This window comes from Aphelocoma coerulescens, chromosome 2 (assembly GCF_041296385.1).
Source record: "Aphelocoma coerulescens isolate FSJ_1873_10779 chromosome 2, UR_Acoe_1.0, whole genome shotgun sequence".
Classification (NCBI taxonomy): domain Eukaryota; kingdom Metazoa; phylum Chordata; class Aves; order Passeriformes; family Corvidae; genus Aphelocoma; species Aphelocoma coerulescens.
This window is the reverse complement of record NC_091015.1, coordinates 17,414,423-17,438,591: the sequence shown is the minus strand read 5'-3', so window position 1 is coordinate 17,438,591 and position 24,169 is coordinate 17,414,423. Positions and strand designations below refer to the sequence as shown.

The 24,169-nt window shown below is 36.7% G+C and overlaps 1 protein-coding gene across 4 annotated transcripts in view; it reads right to left on the bottom strand.

The window, feature by feature from the left end:
• Positions 1–24,169, bottom strand: part of PRTFDC1 (phosphoribosyl transferase domain containing 1) — a 43,821-nt gene that overhangs the window by 13,082 nt on the left and 6,570 nt on the right. For 3 of the 4 annotated variants that reach the window (XR_011148955.1, XR_011148956.1, XM_069006621.1), the window contains exon 4: positions 8,200–8,265. The exons of the other annotated variant lie outside the window; for it this stretch is intronic. Coding sequence is in view for 1 of the 3 variants with exons in the window: in XM_069006621.1 (XP_068862722.1) it covers positions 8,200–8,265 (66 nt within the window). In the remaining 2 variants the exon portion in view is untranslated. The remainder of the gene's footprint in view (positions 1–8,199; positions 8,266–24,169) is intronic. 4 annotated transcript variants of the gene reach the window in all.

The following is a 24,169-nucleotide window of genomic DNA, read 5'->3' as shown; positions in this document are numbered from 1 at the left end:
TTAAATAATGAACAGAAAACATACAAAAATTGAAAATCTGTCATTTACTGCTTTTTAAAGCCACACAAGTTTATACACTGCAAAAAAAGTAGGTTGTTTTTACAGTACATGTAAAAAAAATCCTCACTTAAAATAAGATGGATACTCCAGCACTGGGTCAATATATTTCTATTGTTTGCCTTCCCACAGGTCAGTAATAAATGGAACAATGTCAGCTAACAAGACCAAGCAGAGTAATGAGAGCATGTATGCCTCCTGGCTGACAGTAGTAAGTGCTATGGAAGTTATTTTTCATCTTCCTGGAAAAGAATAACATTTTTTTTTCTAGACTTGGATTTTATGTTCCGTTCAGAAGACTGTTTTCAAAGGAAAATTGCTGTGAAATAGTAGTACTTTGAAGTTAGCACTGAATAAGACTTTGAGGAAAACGGTGTCTTTGAATTAATATAAAATGTGAAATTTGAACAAGGTAAAAATTCTAAGTTGCACATTTAGAAAGGGGGAGTATTTCCTTGAAAACTGAAACTATACTTAAGTAATCAAATAAACAACTGTATTTAATGCAATACTACAGCTAAGAGGACAAACTCAGCCCTCACTTGTATAGCAAGAAAATCAGGTAGGTACATAAAGAGGATATTTTCTCCTTAAATGTTTCAGCATAAAATCAGCGGAATAGCATGCACACACTATTTTTTTCTTTAATAGAAAGAAAAGAACAGAAAGAACTTAAAACTGAGAAAAGAAAAATAATTTGAGAGCTGAAAAATACACCTTAGAGTGAAGTAAGGTTTGTAGCTGGAAGGAATAGCTTTTATTTAATTAACAGTCCATTTCCCAGTGGGGGAACATTTTTCACAAAAGAACTTTGACCTTTCAGCCCACAACCTCAGAGAGAACACAAAATACCTTCAACAGCTGAGCCTGGGAACAAAAATTCAGAACTGCTGTATGCACTCGAAATCATGGACTGAATAAAATACTGGCTTTACAGCACATTATAATCCTCCACTGCAGCTGCCCTTCAACTCATTTATCAGTGTTCCACAGCTGATAATTTCCTCTCTTATTTTAGCTCAGAGGAATTCTTAACATTTTAGCTGCCCCTCTGGTCACAGGGCAGGTGATTATGTAGGGCAATCACTTTTCTTATCCCAAATTGTCTGATTACCACATTAGGTTAAAATAAAGAGTTTCTCCCAGTCTGTACTTAGCTTTAAGTTTGCTGATTCTATTCAGACCAACAGAAGGACCTACATGCTTGAAATTTCATTTCTTCCAACTATATCAGTTGCCTACTATTAATTTCCTGTTGTTAATTCCACCTTCAAACCTTGTCTCATTTACATCCTACAGTATGCCAGTACTGTACAGCAGGCTCCCAATGGATTAGTTTATCTAAAAGAAGCTTAAGTAATGACTGTGTGATAGGCAAATATGCAACCATATGGCAATATAAATTTGATAATGGCAAACTGCTCAATCCAGTAGGCAAAGGTATTAAAAAAGGGAACAGCAAAAGACAAAAAACTGTTCACATTCAGAAGAGAAAATTAGGTTCACCATCTTAGCAGTGATGACAGTTGACTATTGGTATAACATGCCTGATACATGGTGGCTTCTCCATCAAGTCTCTAAATCAAAATTGTTGGTAGTTCAAAAGATACACTGTGGGTACAGTGAAGCAATTATCACTTGGGACCCTTCATTCTAATCACCCAGAAGTTCAGACAAGATGAATTTGGGCCTTAAGATAAAGGAATCTCTAAACAAAGCTCTGTTTGTGATCAGGCCAATTAACTGTCCTGGGAAGGAAAAAAAGAAAGGGAAAAAAATGAACCTTAATGTGGCAAGATTGGCAGAATTTGGATGGATGGAAATACTTTTATCTTCAAGTCTCCATTGATATCCTGAGTTCCTTCCTGTCTCTTTCTTGGATAGAACTATTCTTAAACCATTTGGGAGAACTTGTAACATATTGTTAGTTACACCAGCTTGCAAAGCACACATGAATACACAGTTGCAGGAGAAGGTGAGTTCTTTTATTTGTCCAGTTCTACGAGTGAAAGCATATTTGTAAAAATACCCCAAAACTCCCAGCACCTTCCCTCCACAAAATCTCTTTTTTATCAATCTCTATTTCCTTTTTTGTTTTGTTCTATGGCGGTGAGGGGATAAAAAGCAATAATATAGTGTATTTTCATCCTCTTTAGTTAAATTCCCATTCACTAGTCTGCATTTTCAGTTAGATTCTTTCTGAAGACACCTTTTCATGTGTACTCCATATCATTAGAAATATATAAATTAATAATGTGATTCTTCAAACTGAATTTTTAATGGTTTATCAGTTTACTCATCACACATGCAGTAGTTTCTTTCTTAGCATTGTATTTGGGGAACCTCAGGTACCACTGGTTAAACGACATTTTATGACAGTGCCATAGAGCTGAAGAATCACCATTAAATAATAATTAAAGAAAAATGCATCAAATTTCAGTGAAGAGGTTCAAAGGAAGCTACAAGGACTCCTGTGAGAAGTGAAATCATTTCATGTTATGCACACAGGAATGAAATCCACAGATATTAACACTTCACCACAGTGTCGGAAAATAATATTAAAGACTTTTGTAAAATGAGACATCTAACTAGGAACTTTTTACGGGGTTCTAGAAAAGGTCACATATGTCCGATTTTCATCTTTTCTGCTGAGCTCATCCACATCTTATGGCATACTTGGAAGGACAAATATGATATTTCAAAAATGGGGTTTTTTCAGACTTTGTTTGGTCAGTAGCAGATGCTGATGGGAGCAAATGAGTTAATGTGTTAAGAGTCCATGTATACAAACTCCAACTATTTAAACTGTGTAAAACAAGTTCAGAATCTCCAAGAGTTATCAGAGGGGGAGGGGACATAATGGAGGACCTGATGCTTTGTTCTTAGAGAGCATTGTGTCGAATGCTGTGCACACTCATGTTCCACTTGCAGCCATCTTCACAGCATCCTCCTGTTGCACATAAAAAGTAGAACCAACTACCATAATTAATCTAAAGGTAATGCAGGAATGACTCATGTCCCCATTTTCTCACTTGTTTGAAAAGGTACAGTCTTTTGGTCATCTGGAATTGGATGAGGACTTTCTCGACATAGGTGGAATAGGATTATGAACAGGTATGATGTAGAAGCAGGCAGACAGTGGCTGAGAAGAGCCCATGTGAAAAATGGGATAGGAAGGCTGTAAAGGTTATTTTATAATTTCCTTCCTCCAGAACAACAGCAACAACAAAATAAAATAATGATGAACAGCAGAACAGATTGCCTAAGAAACAAGTACAAAGAAAGGTGATTGACTTTGGAGAAGGAAAAAATAGTGTATTTTGCTTTGGAAAAAACAGTTAAGGATGGCAACTGTCAGAAGAATAGACAGTATCAAAACTAATTAAGAAAAAATGCAGAACAACAGAAGTGACTAAAGATGGAAGTTAAGCAGAGGTACTGAAGATGTGCAATGCTTCAAAACACATAAAATCAACCTTTGAAAAGATGAGAAAGGCAAGGCTGCATGTCTGATAGGAATAAAGTAAGATGTTGAGGTCAGTGGGGGACATGACTATTTCCAAAGTGTATAGTGAATCTTGTACACATTTATTGTCATATAAACTGTCTCTCATGTACATAATGTTCTAAAGAGAATGGCATTATTGTTTCTGCAAATTTATGGGTGTTACTCTGGAAAGGAATGCATATAGGGGAAGAAATCACAACATTAGCCAAGGCAGTGAATACTGATGGAGAGAATATAAGAAGTATAGACTGAATAGAAATCTGAGAAACAAACTTGAAATGGTGAGGATAATATGTATATTATTCTAGAGAATAAAACATTGTGTTAGACAGGTGTCACATGTATGGTTTATTAAATAGTGAAGTGCTAGCATATTTAGGAGAATGATAGAGAAACAGCTCTCAGAACTGTTTCTGGAGCACACGACATGCATAGAAAATGGTTCTGTAAAATAGGAATGAAATGAGAGGCATAAGAAAAGAAAGTAAGAATGCTTTATGTTCCTGGAACATCCTCCCAAATGACAAGCTGGGCAAGAAAATGGTAGACAGTGGATAAATCGATTTAGGCAAGACATACAAAGGAATTTTGGAGATTTTATAGCACAACTCCTGCCAGAAGTGAGGAGTGCTACATGGAGGATATCTTCTTCTGAGTGAAACTTCTTTTTCGTATGAGCTGATCAGTCATTTTAGGAGACCATAAGAGTGATGATGGAGTGCTCAAACTAACACAATGAAGCGCAGAGAGAACACAAATACTCACTTTCTTTTTTCTTGATGACTATTTATTACCTTCTACACTTCTCTGAAAATGACAAACCACTGGCTGTCAACAAGATGTACTTAATACGAACAAGGGAAATTCATACAGAACATAAGCATTGACAGAATTTCAGAAGTTCACTGGCTCCATAATTGTATTGTACTAACTGTAAAACTACTCTGTTTTAATTTGAAGTTCTTGTTAACTTCAAAATTAATAATGATTATTTTTGTTCACATTCTATGCTATACAGAAATGGGGCAATGACAGTAATATATGGATCTGATTTTGACATCAAATATATTATGCAACTGTAATTAGTATTTAACTGCAAAATGATATAAACTTCGAATTTAAGATTTTATCTAACTTGTCTCATTTGCAAGGAGACAAGTCAAAGTAGTATAGGTGCTTTTTGAAAGATTACAGGACATATTTTACATATGGAATGATATACAGAATGATTCGTGTCAATGGAGACTTTGGACTACAAAACCAGCCCCCCCAAAGCTCCTCAGACAAAATATGCATACATACAAATATAAGAGCTAAATGGCAGTGGTACTCATGACTCTGGTACAGCTGAACCTACTGAAGTTTCTAGATGCTTTAAAATTTACTTTGTTCAAATGTCACCAACACTTGAAAATATGTTAGGAATTTTTAAAGTATTATACAGTATGGTTACAGTATTGATAATAAGCAGGGTTATATTGTTTGTTCTTTCACGTCATCTTCATACATTTTCATTACCATCTTGCTGTGAAACAGATTTCTGAACAGTAATTAATTATCTCACCTTTTCAAAACGTTTTCCTCTTTACAAACATTAATGATAAATTTACCCAAGTGAGCATTTCAGCTTTAATTGTAATTGAAAACTAAGTAACTACTTAACTATGAAATCAGATACTGAGAAACTTTATGTTCACTTCTTACATGATTAAAAGAGAGATTTTTAAATAATATTTTTCTGGATAGAAATGGTTACAAAGCATTAGAGTGTTAAGCTCTATCAGGATTCATTCTTCAAGTACCTTAATTAATGACTCGTGCCACGGAAAACTTCATTCTTGCCTCAGTGACCTTCTTCACAGAAGAATAATTTCAGATGGGGATGATTTTCTTCAGATAACAATTTGGGCAGTTTGGGTCTGTATGCTAACTCTCATAATATTTCTCTTTTTCGTGGTTTGGGTCATCATACATTTTTGCTAGGGTTATAATATTTTTATAAACAAAAGCATATAGTAGAGAAGTACAGAGGAGATATTATTCTGAAGAGCTATTATCCTTAACAACCTCTTTTTAATTAGCTTTTAAATTTTTTTGCTTTGTTTAAGCTTTCTCAGCAAAAAAAAACACGTTATATACCAGTATGTTCAGTCAGTAATCTGTTTTTCCGATAACCAGGAAAGCACAAACATGCCTTAGTTCTTCACTCAGATTACAGGCTAGCTGAGGTTCCAGGTATTATCACTTAATGAAAGGGAGTCCAACATTAAAATCTCAAAATCTTTTGTCTGTAAGTTTCAAAACTGTTTACATTTATTGATGCTTTTCAACTTTACAGAAACTTAATGGAACTTATATTCCAAACCCACGGTGGTGCTTTTGAAAACACCTTCCATGATCAGTAAATTAATGGGATTTCACATGGTATATTAAATTTCCAATGTAATTACAATCTTTTCTTATTAAGTACTCCAAGCAGGCAGAGGAAGAACAGAGCTTGCTCGATAGCAGGGAAGTTGAATTCTATGAGTTAAGTCTTCAACTAATTCACTCAGTGACATTGGATGGTTACTGAACCGGCAGTTTTAAAAGCCAGCAGCTAAAGAGAGGTACTAAAAAACACTTCAAGGAAAGATGAAGGATGTAGGAGGCTCTGAATCAGCCCACAAATGGCTGATTAGTAAAATGTGCTGAATACTTGCACTAACTGCTGAAGTCAGCAACAGATGGAGGAGTTGGCATCTGTGGACGTAAGGCCACTCCTTCACATATCCAACTTTAGATACGTAAGCATGAGCATTTGAGCCTAAGCTTTGCATTCCAGCTTTTCAAACAGTAAAGTAAGTCTTAAGGGAACCCTGTTCTCACATGTTATAGTGAAAATGCTATTTCATTATTCATACATCAGCTGTGTCCCAGACAGCCCCACACACAAACAAACGCCAAATAGGCCCTTTGAGCGTTGCTCCCCCGGCAGCCCCAGCTCTCCCTTCCTGCCCCGCTCCAGCCTCCACACCCAGCTTCCAGCACCGGGCTCCCTTCCTGAGCAGCAACCACCTTTATTACCAAGCCAGCCGCTTCCACCTACCCAAGAGCCCAGCCTCCCTCCCCAGCAATCTTTAACTATGTTGCTTCTCAGTCTTCTCCCGAGTATCTCCTAGCCTCCCAACAGCCAAATTTTGTGTCCCATTCCATACCCAGGAACAGGAGAGCCATGCCACTGAGAAAAAGACTACCAGGATTTTCATTGCATGAAAAAAATTTACTTAATTTTTGGTAAGAGCAGGACTAAATAGGGTAAAATCTTCCTTCTCTCTCATACACATGGGACTCAGATAAATACACAAAAGTCATGCAAAAAATAATGTTTTGCCCAGTGAATTCAAATGATACTGAAAATATTATGTCTGGAAATAATATTAATATCTGCAACCATTAATCAAGGACATTTGGGATTGGAAGATGGGGAAGGAGAGCTGGGTCTGGAAGTTTAGAGAGTGTTTGGACTATCTGGGAAAGATAAATGTTAAGTAAGATGAATAGGTGCACTGCCAGTTTTGCCTCTGAGGTAGATAAACATATGCAAAATCATCATAGAAAAACAGGTAACTCCAGTGTTTGAATATTAGAAAGTAGCAAATTAATTAATATTTCCTCAGAATATGATTAACACTTCAGTGGTAATTTGGAAACAACATCCGGCAGGAGTATTTAGAAGTGTAAATTGAGTACATATATATCACTAAAATATTCTGAGTATAACAGCATTTTTTAAATTTCAGTTCTAGTTGCATCAAAAGCTATTTAATATAAATGAAATATTTAAAGTTAAGTTTTTCTCTTCTTTTTCTTGTGTCCTATAGTACAACAAAATAAATGAGCTTGCCAATGCTCCATTTGAGTGCTTTGAAGAAACTGATATTATCTAGAACCACCTAATAAAACAGTGACTGCACATACAGTACAAATAACAAGATAAGTATTATGTTGCCTTAATGCATAAGTAAAGAATCCATTTTCTGACCATTTGCCACACAGACCATTTGCCTAATGAAATCAGCCTTCCTTCCTCTTCAAAGTACTGCTTTGTATTACCATGGTTGGATGAAAACAGCCTTTTCACTGCCCCAAACCACTCTTTCTCCTTACCACAATGCTCAAGCATAGTGCAGATTCAGTCATACAGCCAGCCTAATGCTGAAATAAAAAATCCCATCTGATTCTCTGAGTGAAAGGTTCCACAACTTAATTCTGTGCAGTAGGCAAAATGGTATTAAACTCATATGCTGAATTCAACAGGGATACTCACTATGCAGTTTGCTTGTATGCACCCACTGAAGGCAGAAAAAACAAGGTTTCTTGACATAAACAAATTCAGGGGAAACATTACAGCACAAATTTTGTCCACAATCTCACTGGTAGTACATATATAACTACTGGGAAATCCCTACACAAGGATGGAGAGGCTACATTCTGGCCTTTTTGGGCATCTGCAATCTGAAAGCAATGGCATCACAGCAATTTAATACAGAAGAGTAAATATCTTTGATTCCAGTATCTGACAAAAATTACACAGCTTTTCTCAAGCATTTTTAGTGAATTTATTTTCTTTCTTAAATTTAAAATTAACAAACCTTGCCAGCCAGCTTTGAAAGATCATCTCCTCCCATTATCTGCATATCTTGCATAGACTGATCATTCTGAAAGAAGAAAGATAAAACTTTGAAATTGGTTATAACTGTATAAAATAAAAATATAAATGTTACCTTTTTTTTTGAATCTTGATTACTAGTCTTGGTTATGATTATTTTCTAATGCTTGTTAGTATTGGTGTACAAGAAAACCACACTCTCATTTTTTCCTGTGGCTTCCTGCATCTCCAGGTTGTTTTTAAGCTAACATCAAACTCTAGGCTTTACAGGACTAGAAAAGGGCACATCTTGCTTTTTAAAATAGTGCTCCCTTGCTTGCTATTTCTTAATATGACAAGTGTTGAGTAACATATTTATCCCTTTTAAAATGGGAGTACAGGAGCATCTCAACACTTGACTGAACACCTGTAAGCACATTCTTGGTTTGGAGCAGTTTTTGGAAACACAGGATAAATGTGCTTACATCTAATCTCTTTTTGGAGGAACTCACTCCATCTTTTTCAGGGGAAAAAAGGTTTTGCAAAATTTATCACTTACTATCAAAAATATTTTCAGTGTGTCATACAGTTTCCAGAGCTTTGCATGTTCTTTTTCAACTGACTCAAAGATAAAATCCTTGAGGTCGATTACTGAAATATGGCAAATCAGGTTGAACTAAATGCAACAGAATAATATGCTTTGATTTTCCTATTAATAAAGGTATTTCTTTGAAAAAATCAGATTTCTTTTTTTCTGGATTTGTTTTATAGACATTTCTAGTTGAAACTTTTTCTGATGGAAAATTCTCAACCAGCTCTAGCTCCAATTCATTATCAGTGGAACACAGAGTTAAGATCACATAAGGGAGACTCGTGGACGCTCTACTCTTAAGGCAAGACAAAAGAGGCCTTAAAGAAGGTAGCAAATTCAAAAACACATGGTCATGGACAGGCTAAATGAACTTTTCAGAAAAAGCAAGAGCAGAAATAAGTATAGTTCATGTGGGTTTTTTGCCAAATTGATGCATATGCTAATCTAATCTTCCTACCCATAGGAAGATAGCATTAGTCCGATTTTAATAGTAGTGGCAGTACCACAGTGTGATACTGTGGTTTACTGGTAACCCCAGGAAGCTTCACCATTACAGACAACTGACAAAAACCCAATGCTTGAATACTGTGCTTTTATTCCATAAATCCAGTTCTCTGAAGTGAAATGTTTTTCCACAGGTAAATAGTGGACCTCAGGACTTACAAGGTAGGTAAAGATCTACTGGACTAAGGGGTTTATAGCTCTTCTTCTTCCCCTCCCAAAGCAGGATAAGCACAGGCAGCACTTGGAGGGTCAGAGCTGCCCCCTGTGCCGATGGAACCGCACCTGCCCACGCTCACAGCCCAGGGGCAGAAGTTCAGGGACTTCCAAGCACCTTTGCAGATACTTGATCACAAGCAATCCTGGCAGCCCCAGGAACTACTCGTGGTCCTCATGGGAATGGATTGCCTATGTTAATACAGCCTTCCTGAGTAACTGTAAGTAAAGGTTGTAGAATTGCCCAGATGAGAATTTCTCCAAGTTCGCATTCTGCAGACCCACCAAAAGGCTCCCTGGCTTTTACTCAGACTCCACTCTCCACAAAACCCTCACACCACAGCTTTGTAAGAGGTCCTTAGCAGTCATAGCTTTAAAAGACAGTTTTTAGACCTGCCTTCACTTTTTCTGCACTGGATCTGGGAGCTTTAGATAAATCTCATGCTGCTCTGATCCGTTTCCTGGGAAACAGGGCTAGAGCAGCAATGAAGGTTACATCCCATACATTTTCTAATATAAGTTTCAATATATCTTTTACTTTTGTAAAGAAAAACAGAAAAAAAGCCCAAGCAACAGCAAAGCAAGAAACTGCTTTCCTCATAAGATTATTTTAAAACTAAATAAAAAGTGGAGATTGAGAAGCTTTTAAGTTCAGGTTTAAAAGCATAAGTCTTTTGTTGTAAAGCAAGACAGGTCACTCTTCAAAAGTCAGGGATGTGTTCAAGTCAAGACTATTATAAGACTATAAAAAGCAGATTGTTTCTAATATCTACCACAGCATGTGTAACCAAGGCACTGACAAAATATTTTTTCATTTCCAAATGAGAAAGTGTAGAATTTCATTAGCAACCAGCACACAAGAATTACTGAACAGGCAGTTTGCCCTTAGCTGCTAGCTGAAAAAGAGAAAGAGAAAAAAGATGACAGTGAGGTGCAATGATTAATGAATTTATTTATTTTCACTAAAAAAACCCCTCTCTTTCAACAGTATTCACAGCAGCACTGTTTCCTTTGCATTTGGTATTTCTGGCTTCAGCTGAAAGGAAGATGCTGAAATAGCATCTTCATTGCTGGCAAGCAGCTAAGCAAACACAAAAGCCATTGAGAGCAGGGGGATCACAGCATCCCGTCAATCTCTGCATTCACACATGGCTGTTGGGACACAACTGCACACATTTATGAAAATCCTGGTGTTCTGGAGAACGAGTGCTGTCAGAGGACAAGGCTGAGTATTCATGGTGCCTAAAAACCATATCATTTTCTATTTGGTTTTTCTAGACACAGCTCAGAACACTTCAGCCAAGGTATTTTCAAAAAAAGTAAAAGAAATTCCTTGCATCACACTGGAGAGCAATTCTCTTGTTAAAAAAAAAATAAATTCAGATCATTGATTTTAATGCCATTTATAACTATCTACATTCATCACTTAACTCATGTTGTAAAATACATACCTGCCAAACAGCAAGGCTCAATACCACGGTGTGACATTACCCTGATCATAATGTTCACATAGATAATTTGCACACTATGGTTACCATGGGAACCTCTCAGTGCATATTTCTGACTTCTCAGTTTATGATCTCAAAATAACACTAACTAAATGTTAAGCATAAAGTACAATGAATGTCAGGAGAGAAAAAAATCTGTTTCATTCACTACCAATTAATGTCAATTCAGAACTGTTTGTTTAATTTTCATGGTCTTAAGTCATTCAGAGCTTCTTTCTTCCTTTGGGAGTTGTTCCAGCTGATATAATCGAATCTCTGAGATTTCTTATAAATACAGAAATATGAATTGAAGCTTCACTTTCTGTCACCCAAAGTTCCTCAATACTTGCTTTCTAAAATCCCTAAACTCTATCAACTCTTTTTTTTTTTTTTTTTTTTTTTTTTTTAATATTTGACACTAAATATATTGGCTTGGATAGACACAGCTCTAAATCACAGTATGTTTTGGTTAATGCAGCACAAAATTTATTGCAGCTGTTTCTGACAAGACACAATGTGTTGTGTCACATCTCCACACCTCATCACAAGCTACAGTTAATACTACGTTTCTATTTTTTTTCTGTGCTTAATAAATCTGCATTTTCCAGGATAAATCTCAATTTCTTTGGTTTTAATTGCTGTGTTGTGGTTTTTCACTTGTTCATCTTTGTTGTATAATTTTATTTAATTCTAGGAATACTTGATGAATTAAAGCAAGAATGTTATTTCCACCACCATTTTTCATGGCATACAAAATAAAACTTTTGCTTTCTATGTACATTGGAAGTATACGTATTTAAATTCCATCTATACTAAGTCATGTATTTTGAACTGGGTGGGGCACAGGATTATTACATCTCTTTTACATCTCCTGAGATCAACACTTGGACATAGTTCAAGTTACAAGTGAAATGAGTTGGGTGGTCTCGGGAAAATTCATTATAAACAGCATTGCTCATCTGAAAATTGCACCAAACTGTGAACATCTGTTACTCTTCTGAAGAAACAGAATCTGGAATACATTAATACTGGGCTCAGTAAAACAAAGATTCTTTAATCATGGCAAAATGTAGCTTTAACAGAACAGTTTAAATGCATAACTAAATTATGAAATATGGACACAAGGTCATTATCACACATCTAATTACTACGGTCTGCAGAGTTCATATGGAATTTCTTAAAAAAATGTGGTTACCTTTTTCTCCCAAAATTCATCAGGGAAACTCAAAACAAAAAAGAATGTGACCACAGGCCTGTTCTATGTTGCTTTTGTCCCCTTGGGTGATACAGCAGATCCTCCAACCTGAGAATTCCCATTAGAACAGCTCTTTCACTTCACACCATCATTCCATCTCCTACAACTGGGTTTTCCAGGAAGGTTTTGACCAAAAAGACGTCAATGACAGACCATTCAGTTGTCCCTTGGATCCTAGTATAAAATTAAATTGCTTTGCAACCTGCCTCCCTGAGACATACTTCAAAATATGAATATGTTAGTTGGGGAAGTATCAGTATGGCATCTACATGATATATTAACCTATTTTGGCTAATAAGTAAAGCCAAACTGATTTTTAAAGTATAGGCTATGAAATATCAGTGAATCAGCAGAAGTCGAGTGGTAGTACATAAGATGCAGTACTTAGAAGCAGCAGTACATTGAATCAATACAATTTTGGGTTTCTTCTCTCAAGAACAACAGCTAAGAACAAAAGACCTCTAGGGTGCAGAACATGAGCTGCCACAGTCTTCATGGCAGGCAGCTAAAAGGACTATCCAGGCTTAAGTAGCAACGTTCAGAGGGCAACTAGTAAGTACTGTTAAGCTGGAGACTTGTGCAAATGAGTGGGAATGATATGCATCACTTCCCAGTAAAGACTGGAAAGTTTGCCTTCCCTTCCCCAGAATCAAATGTATACCAAAGTCTGCAACCTCCGGGGTACACCCACATTCAAAACAGTCAAGTGCCAGGTCACTGATATATTTTTAAGAAGTGCCTTGAGTACCTTGCAAACAATCCAACAATGCTGAGCCAGTTGAGAATTGAACCCAGTAAACTGGCACACACCCACTGCCAGACCATCCCCTTTCCCACAGGGAAGTACAGGTACACGTGCACTGAAGCACTGACAGCTTTGTCCATCTCTGAAAGCTTTAAAGCTGCCTTCCTGAGCTGACCACACCACTGACTGTGCTGCACTGAGACTGGCCTTATTGCTATTGCCAGGGTAACAGATGATAGCAAATTTTAAAATGGTGTAGGTGTATATCTAGCAGAGTTCTAGTTACCACACTGTAAGACATATTTTACTTCTGTAGCAGTAGATCTACAATATAACTCATTTGAAGATTTACTTATTCTTTATTCCATTTCTTCCTTTTTGTTATTCCTTAACTAAAAGCTCCACCACTCAGGTTTGGAACTGCTTCAAATTCAGGCTAGTCTATCCAGTTCCAGGGAAGGCCAGAGTTTTGCAATGAGGAAGTTGGCTTTGGACAGAGAAAGACAAACAATGAACTTACTGACAGCAAGGTACTCCTTATCAGCTGACCTGTGGTAACAACTGGGTATGTTTCTTCCCTACTGTAAAAGCAAGGCAGGTCATTCAGCTTAAACAACACTCTGGGAAACAGTAAGTCATTAAACTTAATAAATGGAATTGTTTGCAATCATCTGTTCAGACACTCAGTAATTTTTTGTGTACCAGGACTCCTGCATACCTTCTCTATATTTAATCCAAGGAAGGTAAGGTATCTTAAAAAAGGGCCAAACTGTCATAAATTGAAGTAGAATTTAGACCAGTTAACTTGGCTATTAAGGATTTTAGACAATAAATTATTTCATTTTTAAATTTCTGATTTAGCAATTAAATTTTATATACTTGCTTAGCATTGGTTAAATGGGTTATTTTGTTTAAGAATGAGGCAGTAAGATTGCAGCACTACAAATAACCATATGGCACAAACAGCACCCGAATACTCAAAAAGATCAGCAAGGACTGAAATCAAGAACATATGATAACAAAGGTTTTGGCTTGTATGTGTATCAGAAACACAATAAATCCTCAAAACTCAGGTTAGTTTCCACAGACTGTAGTCTGAGATTTCCTTGTACTCTAGCTTATTTTTATTCTCTAAGATAATATTTAAAACATAGAAATTTAATCTGTGTATGTTCCAGGATCAGAAAAGGTACTAACAATTTTACATGGCTCTTCAGTCATGTAAGGTGAGGTTCACATCACATAATTTTTTTCCAGACATGGGAAGCAAATAAATTTTAAAACTTACGGGTAAAAGAAAAATTTAGGAAGCATACCCTCCAGAACTGCCCTAATCCTACTCAGGCACTCCTTTTGGGCTGGCAGGAGGCATTGCTAAGGGTGTCTCTACCTTTTGTGATAATAACATAATACCAGCCCACACTCTTGGAATAGCAGACTTGGGATGCTTTTCCTCCTCAGCTCCATAAGCTAAAGAGTGTATGGAAAATCTTCCTCCTGCTATGGTAATGCAAAAATCATTAAGGTCATCAATCATGCTATGGCCAACTATACTGGATGCAGGTAGGAAAATGTCAGTTTGGATTCAAGTCCACAATAACTGGAGTATCTGCCTTTTGCCCAATTATTGTTTAGCATTAAATGCACAAACATTACAGCAATGGAACTACAAGTCATGTTTCCCAGCCTCAGCAGAGGATCTTAGCATGCCAGCTGGGACACTACTAAATCCACATGTACGATCTTACCCCATTTTTTAAACTGTGTTGTAAATTAATGATCAAAAGTGCACGAACATTGTGAAAAATCATATAGTGAGTTTGTAGCTCTGTACTAAAAACCCTGTTCACTTGGGGACTCTGCAAGCACAAGAGAAAACAGCTTTCTCTAGAATAAGCACAAAGTTCTACCCTTCTGACCCTGACTATCGTTAGTTCCTACGATCTGGTGATAAAAGGGAGATAGAAGAAAAATCTTGAACTTTGTCAAATAGCCACAGGCTGAGAAAACAGATAAATAGGTGTAAGCAAATTCACAGAAGATGAGGCTGATAAAAACCTCAAAAGCTTAGTCCCTTCCAGCAATCCTGAGCTTACTGAGTTGACTCTCACAACTCAGTAGCACTCTCTCCCATACCACTGTGTTTAGTCCCTTGGCTAATGACAACTTGGAAACTTAACAGCACTCATATTCTTTGTGAATTTTCTTGCAAGGTTGTTTTATAGTGTCTCTTCTTTATTTAAATATTTTAACTTCTGTTAAACTTCTGTCTTTCAAATGAGGAGGGAAAAGAACTTTGTATCTGTCACACAGATCAGCACTGCAATTACAGAGGAGTTCCTGTTACAGCCATATTCCTTTAGAGCAACCCTTTTAGTTTATGCCTTACAGCCCTGCTGGGGTGTGACACTCCATGAGCACTACACATGTTATGATCTGTTTTAAGAAACAGCATTTAAGATGCCAGTAAAAGGGAGTCATCAAATTCCTTGAGAAAAATTAGAACCCTCTGGCTTCTTTTAATTAATTTTGCCCCATTTCAGATCTTACTATGAAAAACTCACATATTAAAGGGCACTGCTAGCATCCAAATAATGTGATATTTTTCCAATGCATAAAAATGGAAAATGCAGAGTACTTTCAAACTCATCAGTTTTTACAACAGGATTTACAACCATTTAGTTTTGGACCTTTCTTACATATAAGATCCTATCTCCCTGTCATTGTAAAATCTGTGAAGCAGGATGATGTATAGTATTGCTGCAAATGCCATAACTTAGTAGTATCTTAGTGTCTTTTTTGGCAGAATATGAAACATTTTACTAAAACTAAACTTCAATGTTTTAGGTTTTATAAGAAACCACTGCTTTACAACAAATATTGTATCCAGGGGAATCTGATTCTTTGAAAACATGAACAGTTGGATGCTTCTAATAAAATCCCTTGATGCTTTGAATCCGTTCTAAAAGTGACCAATTTAACAATATCTACAGTCTTAAATGTTAAGATGTTCCACGAACCTGGATTGCTTAAAAATACCAAAAATTTAAGCTCACAAAAAAAAACTGTATTAAAAAACCTTAAGAAAAAGGAACTTCAGATCTAAAACTATTTATACACAGCAGCTGTAGCCTATGTAATATACTGTAATCCAAGACATTTATTTCAAATTAGAAGATGTTTTTCAAAAGAAAACATTACAGCTTGTAAGAAAAACATGATCCTGGGGGAGACAAATTTCTCAAAAAATATTAGAAAATACTTCTATGGAGTTTACATTAGATCTGAAATCCAGAAGAACACAGTACCAACCCACAGTAAACAAAAACTAATTTTTTTTCATTAAAAAAATAATTCCATAGCTAAAAATCATATATCAGTATGAAGGAAGATAATACCTAAGCTGGAAATGATAAAAATTACAAGTATGTTGAAAAAGCAGGTAGCTACTTGCTTTAGTATGCCCCATAAATGCTTTAAAACAATACTTTGATATTTCTGAAAAGCTGTAGGACAGCTCAGTATCACTCTGCCTTCACCACCACATCTGCTCTAGTTCTGTCCCCATGGCAATCAGGCCGCTTCCTACTCAGTTCTCCCTCGGCTGTTTGGTTCCCCCAAATCTTTCATATGTGAGTCACTGAAACACTTACTCATACTTTAAAAAAATCACTAAGAATTCAGATGGTGCTAACATATTCAAGTGATGCGTAGGTGTGTTATCTGATGCATACAGTTACAAAGATCATCCTCTATGAGTAAGTTTTACATTAGAGATAAACTTGATAAACTGACTGTATGGTAGAGTTATTATGACCTTTCCTGAACTATGCCCACAAATTAACACCTACTTACATTAGAAATAGCATCCCAAGCCCCTGAGCAGTGTCCAACAGCAAAATACTCTGTGTTTTATTTTAAATATAATGCTTTCTTTGAGCAAGAAATTAATTAAAGCTCTCATATCTCACAACTCTGCCATCACATTAGATGGAAGCTGTAGATGCCATGCAGGTGAAAGGAGACCATCTGCCTCCAGACCTAAGAAGTTTCAAGACTCTGACTTTTAAGTTCACGTTTTATTCCATATAGTATGACCTTCTTCAGTTTATCTTAGAATACTGCGAAAACTAGGCTGGTTCATGAAAGTAACTAGGGTTGAAATATCCACACTTCTGATACCTTTGAGGAGCATCTCTCAGGTAAAGCAGAAGGTGAATCTGAGGCTTGCACACATAGTAGGAAGGATCCCTTGACTATGGGCAGACTCCTTTTTCCAGCAAGAACTGTGCTGACTAAAGAAGTTACTGCCCACAAGCTGTCCCCAGCTGCTTGTTAAATCTCCCTCTGGCAGGGGTTACTGAGATGCATGTGTGCATCTGGGTCACTAAAAATTAATCCAGCAAGCTCAAGCGGTCCAAACAGAAAGTCTCTCATAAGTGGTATCATCTGGGCTGAAACAGGGAGTGCTCAGAAGCAGCTGAGCTGGCCCATGTGGCTGCCTGGAGGGCACTGCAGTCCCTGAAGAATGAACTCCAGACGGTCACTGTTCCAGCCAGTGCAGATGCAATCAGAAAAGAGACCCACCTCCAGTGTCTGAGTTTTCACACCAAGACACTAGCTGTCTGTACCTGATGTACAGATTAATCTGGCAGGAGAGTTTACTCTCAAAGTGCCTGAATTGTGCTGCTACTCTTGTAACACCACCCACCATTTAACCAAAGAGACTGCCATTCTTCTCATTACAGTTTTGTGAATTTCTTTTAAAGGTTCATCAGCTAGCTGCAAGCTTTGGGGATGACTTCCACTACTAACATTTTTGGCTATTTCTCTGAAAAGTTTGAGTGTCTCTGAGGCTGGCAGTTTGCAGTAAGACACTGCTCCATGTTGATGTGGTTTTTTGTTTCTTTCATGAAAAATATTCTATTTTTAAACAACTCTTAACACTTGAAAAAGGAACATTTGGACACAGTTTGGAGAACTGTGAATTGTAGCATCTCCAAACATTCAATTCACAAAAAATATGATCTGTTTCCACTGTTCATCACCTTCTTAACCATCTCAAGTCTTACTAAGTTTCAGAAAATACCTGAAGCATAAGAGATACAGTCAGAGCATCAATGCCTGCTTAAGATTTGGGAGTGTCTTTGGTTTGGAGGTGTAAAAGACCTTTTACTCACTTGTTTTAGCAGGTTTGAGCATCTTATGGAACCTTCACTCAAAAAGATAGTACTACTTTGAGATGCAAATGTCATTTTGTCCATTCATAGATATGGAAAGTGCACAGAGATAAAATCCCTTTGGCAATTCTAGGAGATTTCCCAAATCTCTCATCATTAACTTGCCCATAAGACATCTCTCTGGTAGCATCATCTACAATCAACAGAACATATTTCTCAGAACAGCAACAGCTTTAAGGTCTAGATCCCTGACACTGGTAGCTTCTATGGACTAAATTATGTCATGTTTCTGCTTCCCATTAGCATCTAAAACTATGCTAAAAATGCTGCAAAATTCTCTGTAAAGTTGTTCACTGTCTACAGGGCTGACTGCAAGACATATATCTGAAAAAAGTTGACTATATTTTAGTTTTTGAATGTCTATTACACACACAACCTCTCTCCAAATTAAATAAACCGCAAATTACTAATTTTCAAATTAAACCTCCACTGAAGTTATTTATTTACATGTCAAATGTATAATTCACAGATAATTTGGAGTTCAGTCCTCTGAACTTATGGTAGAACTTTGCTTTAAAGTTGACAGGAATTCATTCTATCAGGCAGTCTCCAGTTTGTAATTCTTCCATGGCTACTCAACATCAAGAAGATGATGCAGTCATCAGCTTAACTGTGTACATGAAGCAAAATAAAGGGAACTCACAATTTGCCCAAGAGAAAACCTGTTAGTACAAAAACTAATATGAATTCTCTTTCATCTCAGGATGTACATTTTTCTCAGGAGATCACAAGTTGTGTTTTCCTGTGTGACACAGCCATTGAGATAAACAATCATTGTAACAGTGGTGTAGACTCTGGGTATAGACTTGAATCACTAAATGCAAGCAAGACAGTTTTTTCTTCTGTGTTGTTAAATTAATACAACCATTTTGAGGTTACTTGCTTTTTCAGGGTCATGATTTCAACATATCATTTTTAAATGCAAAGTTCATAGTGATCTTTAAAAAGTCAAGTTACATACAATAAAATTATACTGAATAAGAATAGGTTATTATGAAAAGCAGGACTGTAAATTTTATACCACTCTGATTATAGTCTGATGCTTCATGCTGTTGAGTCTTTTAGGAATTACGTACACTCATTTGGTGCATGAGAAGGAAACCTGCATGGCAGAAAAACAAATTGTTTTACTACATTTACCAAGCTTTCAACTTACTCATTATAAAATCCCTCTGTTTCCTTGCTCCTGCAGTAGAGAGATTTAGCAAAACTATTTACTGAGGTGGCTTCATATAGCAAAAACATTCAGATTTCTACTAAACAATGATAGTTTTGTTGCTTGTTTTCAGATTCTTGCAGCACTAATAGCCCTGTTTATGCCAAGACTAATAACCAACAGTTGTAAATATGTTTCAAACAACTGGAGGCTGAAGAGGAAACAGATCATATCAATGGATTTGTTTGTGAACAGAATTCAATGCAGCCATTGTGCATGGATTACAATTCAGCAGTCACATTTTTACATTTTTTTTTATTTGTTATGTTCTGGAAACCATAAATAATGTACTCATTTTAAAGAATTACATGAATTGACCAAATCCACATAATCCTCTGCAAGTTCATTCATATTTGGAGCATCAAACACATCTTTGGGCAAGCTGTTCCAGTGCCTCACCAGCTTCATCATAAAAAAAATCTCCCTTATATCTAGTCTAAACGTATCCTCTGTCAATTTAAAGGCATTTCCCCTTGTCCCATCATTCCACGGCCTTGTAAATATCCCTCCACCTTTCTTGTAGGCCCCTTTGAGGTACTGGCCATCTCCTCTAAGGTGTCCCCAAAGCCTTCTCTTCTCCAGGCTGAACAACCCCAACTGAATCAGCCTGTCTTCCTAGGAGAGGTGCTCCAAACCTGTGATCATCTATGTAGCCCTTCTCCAGACTCCCTCCAACAGATCCAAGTCTTTGCAATACAGAGGACTCCAGAGCTGATGTAGTACTCCCAGGTAGGGTCCCAAAGTTATTCAAAATAACAGAGTTTGTTATAACAATGTAATTTCAAAATAACAGAGACAGCTGGACTTCTGCCACTTTAGTCCACACATATAACCAAAGAAATCACAAAAGACTTAAGGAAAAATAACAATCTCATTCCTAGTTTACCTCTCCATGCTTTTCAGTGAAAAAAGGTTATGCCACCAAGATTCACTTGCTCTTCCCCAAGATGTGAGCTTTACTATCATACCTATTTTATAAAATATGGTAATTAGGAGAACTAGATAAATATCTATGGATAACTATATGGGAATACTAAACATTTCACAGGAACAGGTAGCAATGCATGTAGAAAGCACACTGGTCTGCCTTATAAAAGTGTGTGGTGTTCCTCCTCTCTTCTATCAGTCCCCACCACCAGTTTCAACGACGACTCTTATCATGATTCCTTCTCTTTTTAGCTTCCATCATCTATCCATGAAAGAAGTCTTAATTCACATGCATTTACCTTCTCTTCTATTTAGAGGTTGCTGGGAACTTCTCAAGAAAGTCTGCATACTTACCCTACTTCTTAATTTTTTCAATTCCACTTAAAACTTGAGGTTTGACTGAAAGATCACATTTGGCATAGCCATGGAACAGGATTAGGTGATATTGTTGCATCTCTTAGTAGGGGATCAGACTTGCTAAGCCAGAACATCCTCCTCTGTCTCAAGCTGTAATTCAACCTTTACCTTTTCAGCTTGTCCTAAATTGTCTCTTCCAGACTGAACAAAGAGAAGGTCTAATTGTTGTTTACAGTCTACTCTTCTGCTACACTTCTTCTAGAATGTTTTTTTACTAAAACATACCCTATTCAGCCGTTCTCTTTATGACATCCACACCCTTCTATTTTTTTGTTCACTCTCTCTTTTGGTTCATCCTCAAGCATTCATCCTTGTCTAGTCCTATCATTTAATTGAAAACACCCTAGTAAAATATCTGCCTAATTTCTCTGTTGTACTTCCCTCTGGATTCTCCCTAATTAGCTCTTTAATCTCCTAAAGTTATCAGTATCACAAACTTATTACAGAATTTCTGGATTCACCATCTCTCCTGCTAGGGTCACATTCTCCTTAGACAGCATTTCCCAACTCAACTTCTTCCACCAATAATTTTCATCCTTGACTTCAACATACCATGCTTCTGAAAATATTTTTGAATTCTCCTTTCAATCTGAAACTCTCACCCATTTTCAGCTTCAGAACTCCGGTTCTCTGTGGAGGAACAATCACTCAGGAAAAAAAATCAGTATGGTAAAAATAGAGTAAATTTTATTCCTCCAGTTTTAAATTCAAAAATCTCTGCAGCCAATTCCACTGTTCCTGACTTATATTAAAATCCAGTATCTTAGAGCTTAATATCTAAAAAGCTGCTAGATTCTATCAGTTCTCATGTCACTGTTTCTAGAATACAGTGTTTTCCCCTAAAACTTGGCATGTATCTTTCTATATAATCATATTTCACATGAGGACTATTGTAGTGCTTCTTGCTCTACCCACCATACTTCTTGCCTTGCTACTCTTGAGTTCATTCAAAAAAGTGTATGTTTTCTCTTCTCTGCCTCTTAAAACTCAGAGATGCTGCTTCTCATTCAGATTTCCATCTGGAAAATGCATTTGATTTTCCTCTCCATCTACTTACTGACTCTTATACTTAACTCTACATGATGCTTCCTATCTTTTTACTCCTGAAATCATATTTTCTAACTCTCGGTGCTTTCTTTTAATCTGCCCCTTGTAAAATACAGGAAAGTTTCTCACAAAAATGTAAAAATGTTCAGGCACATACGACAGTATTTTGCAAACCAGATAAAACCATCCTGATTATGGAAGTACAAGTAGCCATTCATCTCATTAATATCCAGAGAATCTAAATGTACTATGTTTTTTTTTTTAATCAATTCATTTGCATGAAGAAATCTAACAAAAGAAGATACATGCCCAGCTTTCAACTACTTAATCTGAAAGCAGATCCTAACATACTAATTAAGTCAAATTCTAAAGTCTAAATTCTGTAATATTATGACAGCTTTGAAAAACAAAGAGCCACGTAAAACTGGTCATATTTGCAATCTCCTTTTCCTGTAATCATGTCTGTATGCCAACCAGCAAAGTACAACATTTTCCACTGATGCTTGGTAATTAAGGTGTTCTTTCACTGATGCCAAGATCTGATTCTGGGTCACAATTACAGCCCATTTTTGCTATCCTATTGAACCAAGAAATCCCACTTTGAATTACAACCGCTAAAAATGAACTAACCTTTCAATACTGAAGCTGGAATGAGACAATACAAAAATCCGATGAGTTTGAGCTGAAATTAGTTGCTGGATTTAAACAGCTGGAGGGGGGAAGGGAGACATGTCTGAAGTAAGCATATTGAGAGCAGCAGAACTCCCTTCAGGAGAGAAAGAGAGAACAGTTAGTAAAAGGAAGCAGGATAAATAATGCGAGAAGAACAGTGTCTATAAAATGACAAAGGGATAAAAAGAGAGAGCAGTAATAAGTCTTACTAGAAAGTGGAACAGAAAACACAAAGGAAAGCAAAGGAATGGAACTTGTGATGCTCCAAGATTTTAAGTAGAGTCTTATCTCTAAAGCTGTAATTATTGCCTCTGATTAAAGTGTAAAACACTGAGAAAGATATGCTATTACAGAATAAACTAACATGGGAGATTTGGGAGTTTCATATAAGTCTGGGATAAAGAGTCACTCCAACTAGGGACAGCGAGTTCCTCAAGTGTTCTGAGCCCAGCTATGTTGACAAGGGAACATTCTCCAAAACCTGCAATTGCACAGGACACAACAGTAACTTAAGATGCAAAGGACGGCAGGGAGTGGTACTGGTACTTCAGTCAGCATTACATTTATGTATATCTCATGGACTGCATCTACCAATATTAATGTAATTTCAAATTTCCACTGTGGTGTCATTCAGCTTCTGAAGACCAGACAGGTATCAAGCCCTGATCCAAGCACTAAATCAAGGACAGCTTCAGCCTCTAAATACATGACACCTCCTTGAAAGTACATATAACAAAAAAGAATATATTTAAAAAAAAACAGATGCAGGCACTAGTTCTTGGGAAGGTGCTACCTTTCTGATACAGCATGAGGTTAGGACCCAAAAGATGCATAGCCACTAAATGCTAAGATCACCTAGGACTTAGTATTGGTAATTGCACCTTCGCATAATAAAATTCTTAGTGCTGTTTCAGCTTGATTTAACCTCCTTTACATTATTTCCTAAGCTAAAGATGTGAAGATTTCCACATTTTTGCAGTATACATCTTCTGCCACTCATTGATTACGGGTTAGTATGGCTAATAACATTTGACCCCAAGGAAAGAAATTTTAGAACCAGGATATCTTCATACTGGCTAAAAGATAACCCTATAGGAAAAGCACATGCATTACCTATATGCCAGATGCAAAATAAAACCCAATTTAAGTAATTCCACTGTTTGCTCAGCAGTGTTACGGAAGTGCTATCGTAACTACACAAAAAAAACTTGAGTAAGATTTCCATGTGCCATTATGTGAGACAAACATTACAATTTATTAATTATTTCTGTAATACTGCTGAATACCTAGAAAATAATTAATATTAGTATTTCACACATGCTTCATAGAACTAATTCTTGAAAGAGAAGTCCCAGGACCAAATCCTAACCAAATGGCTACAAAAGGTTCTCATTCACTTTTTTCCACTATGAAAAAAAGTCAGACTGGATCTGTGAAAGTTAGGAAAAGTTTATAGTCACTGGGGTCAGAAGAAAACGCCAGCCAACAAACTGTGGAAAGGATGTAGAGTTACTGTGGGAACTACTGGACACAGCAAGTTGCATTTCTGCAAGACACTATTTTATCACTTCATTTATTTAGTGTACTTCCTCAGACCTTTCTACAACAACTTATAGAAATGCTCCCTCACTATGAAACATGCACTGCAAGGTAGAATAT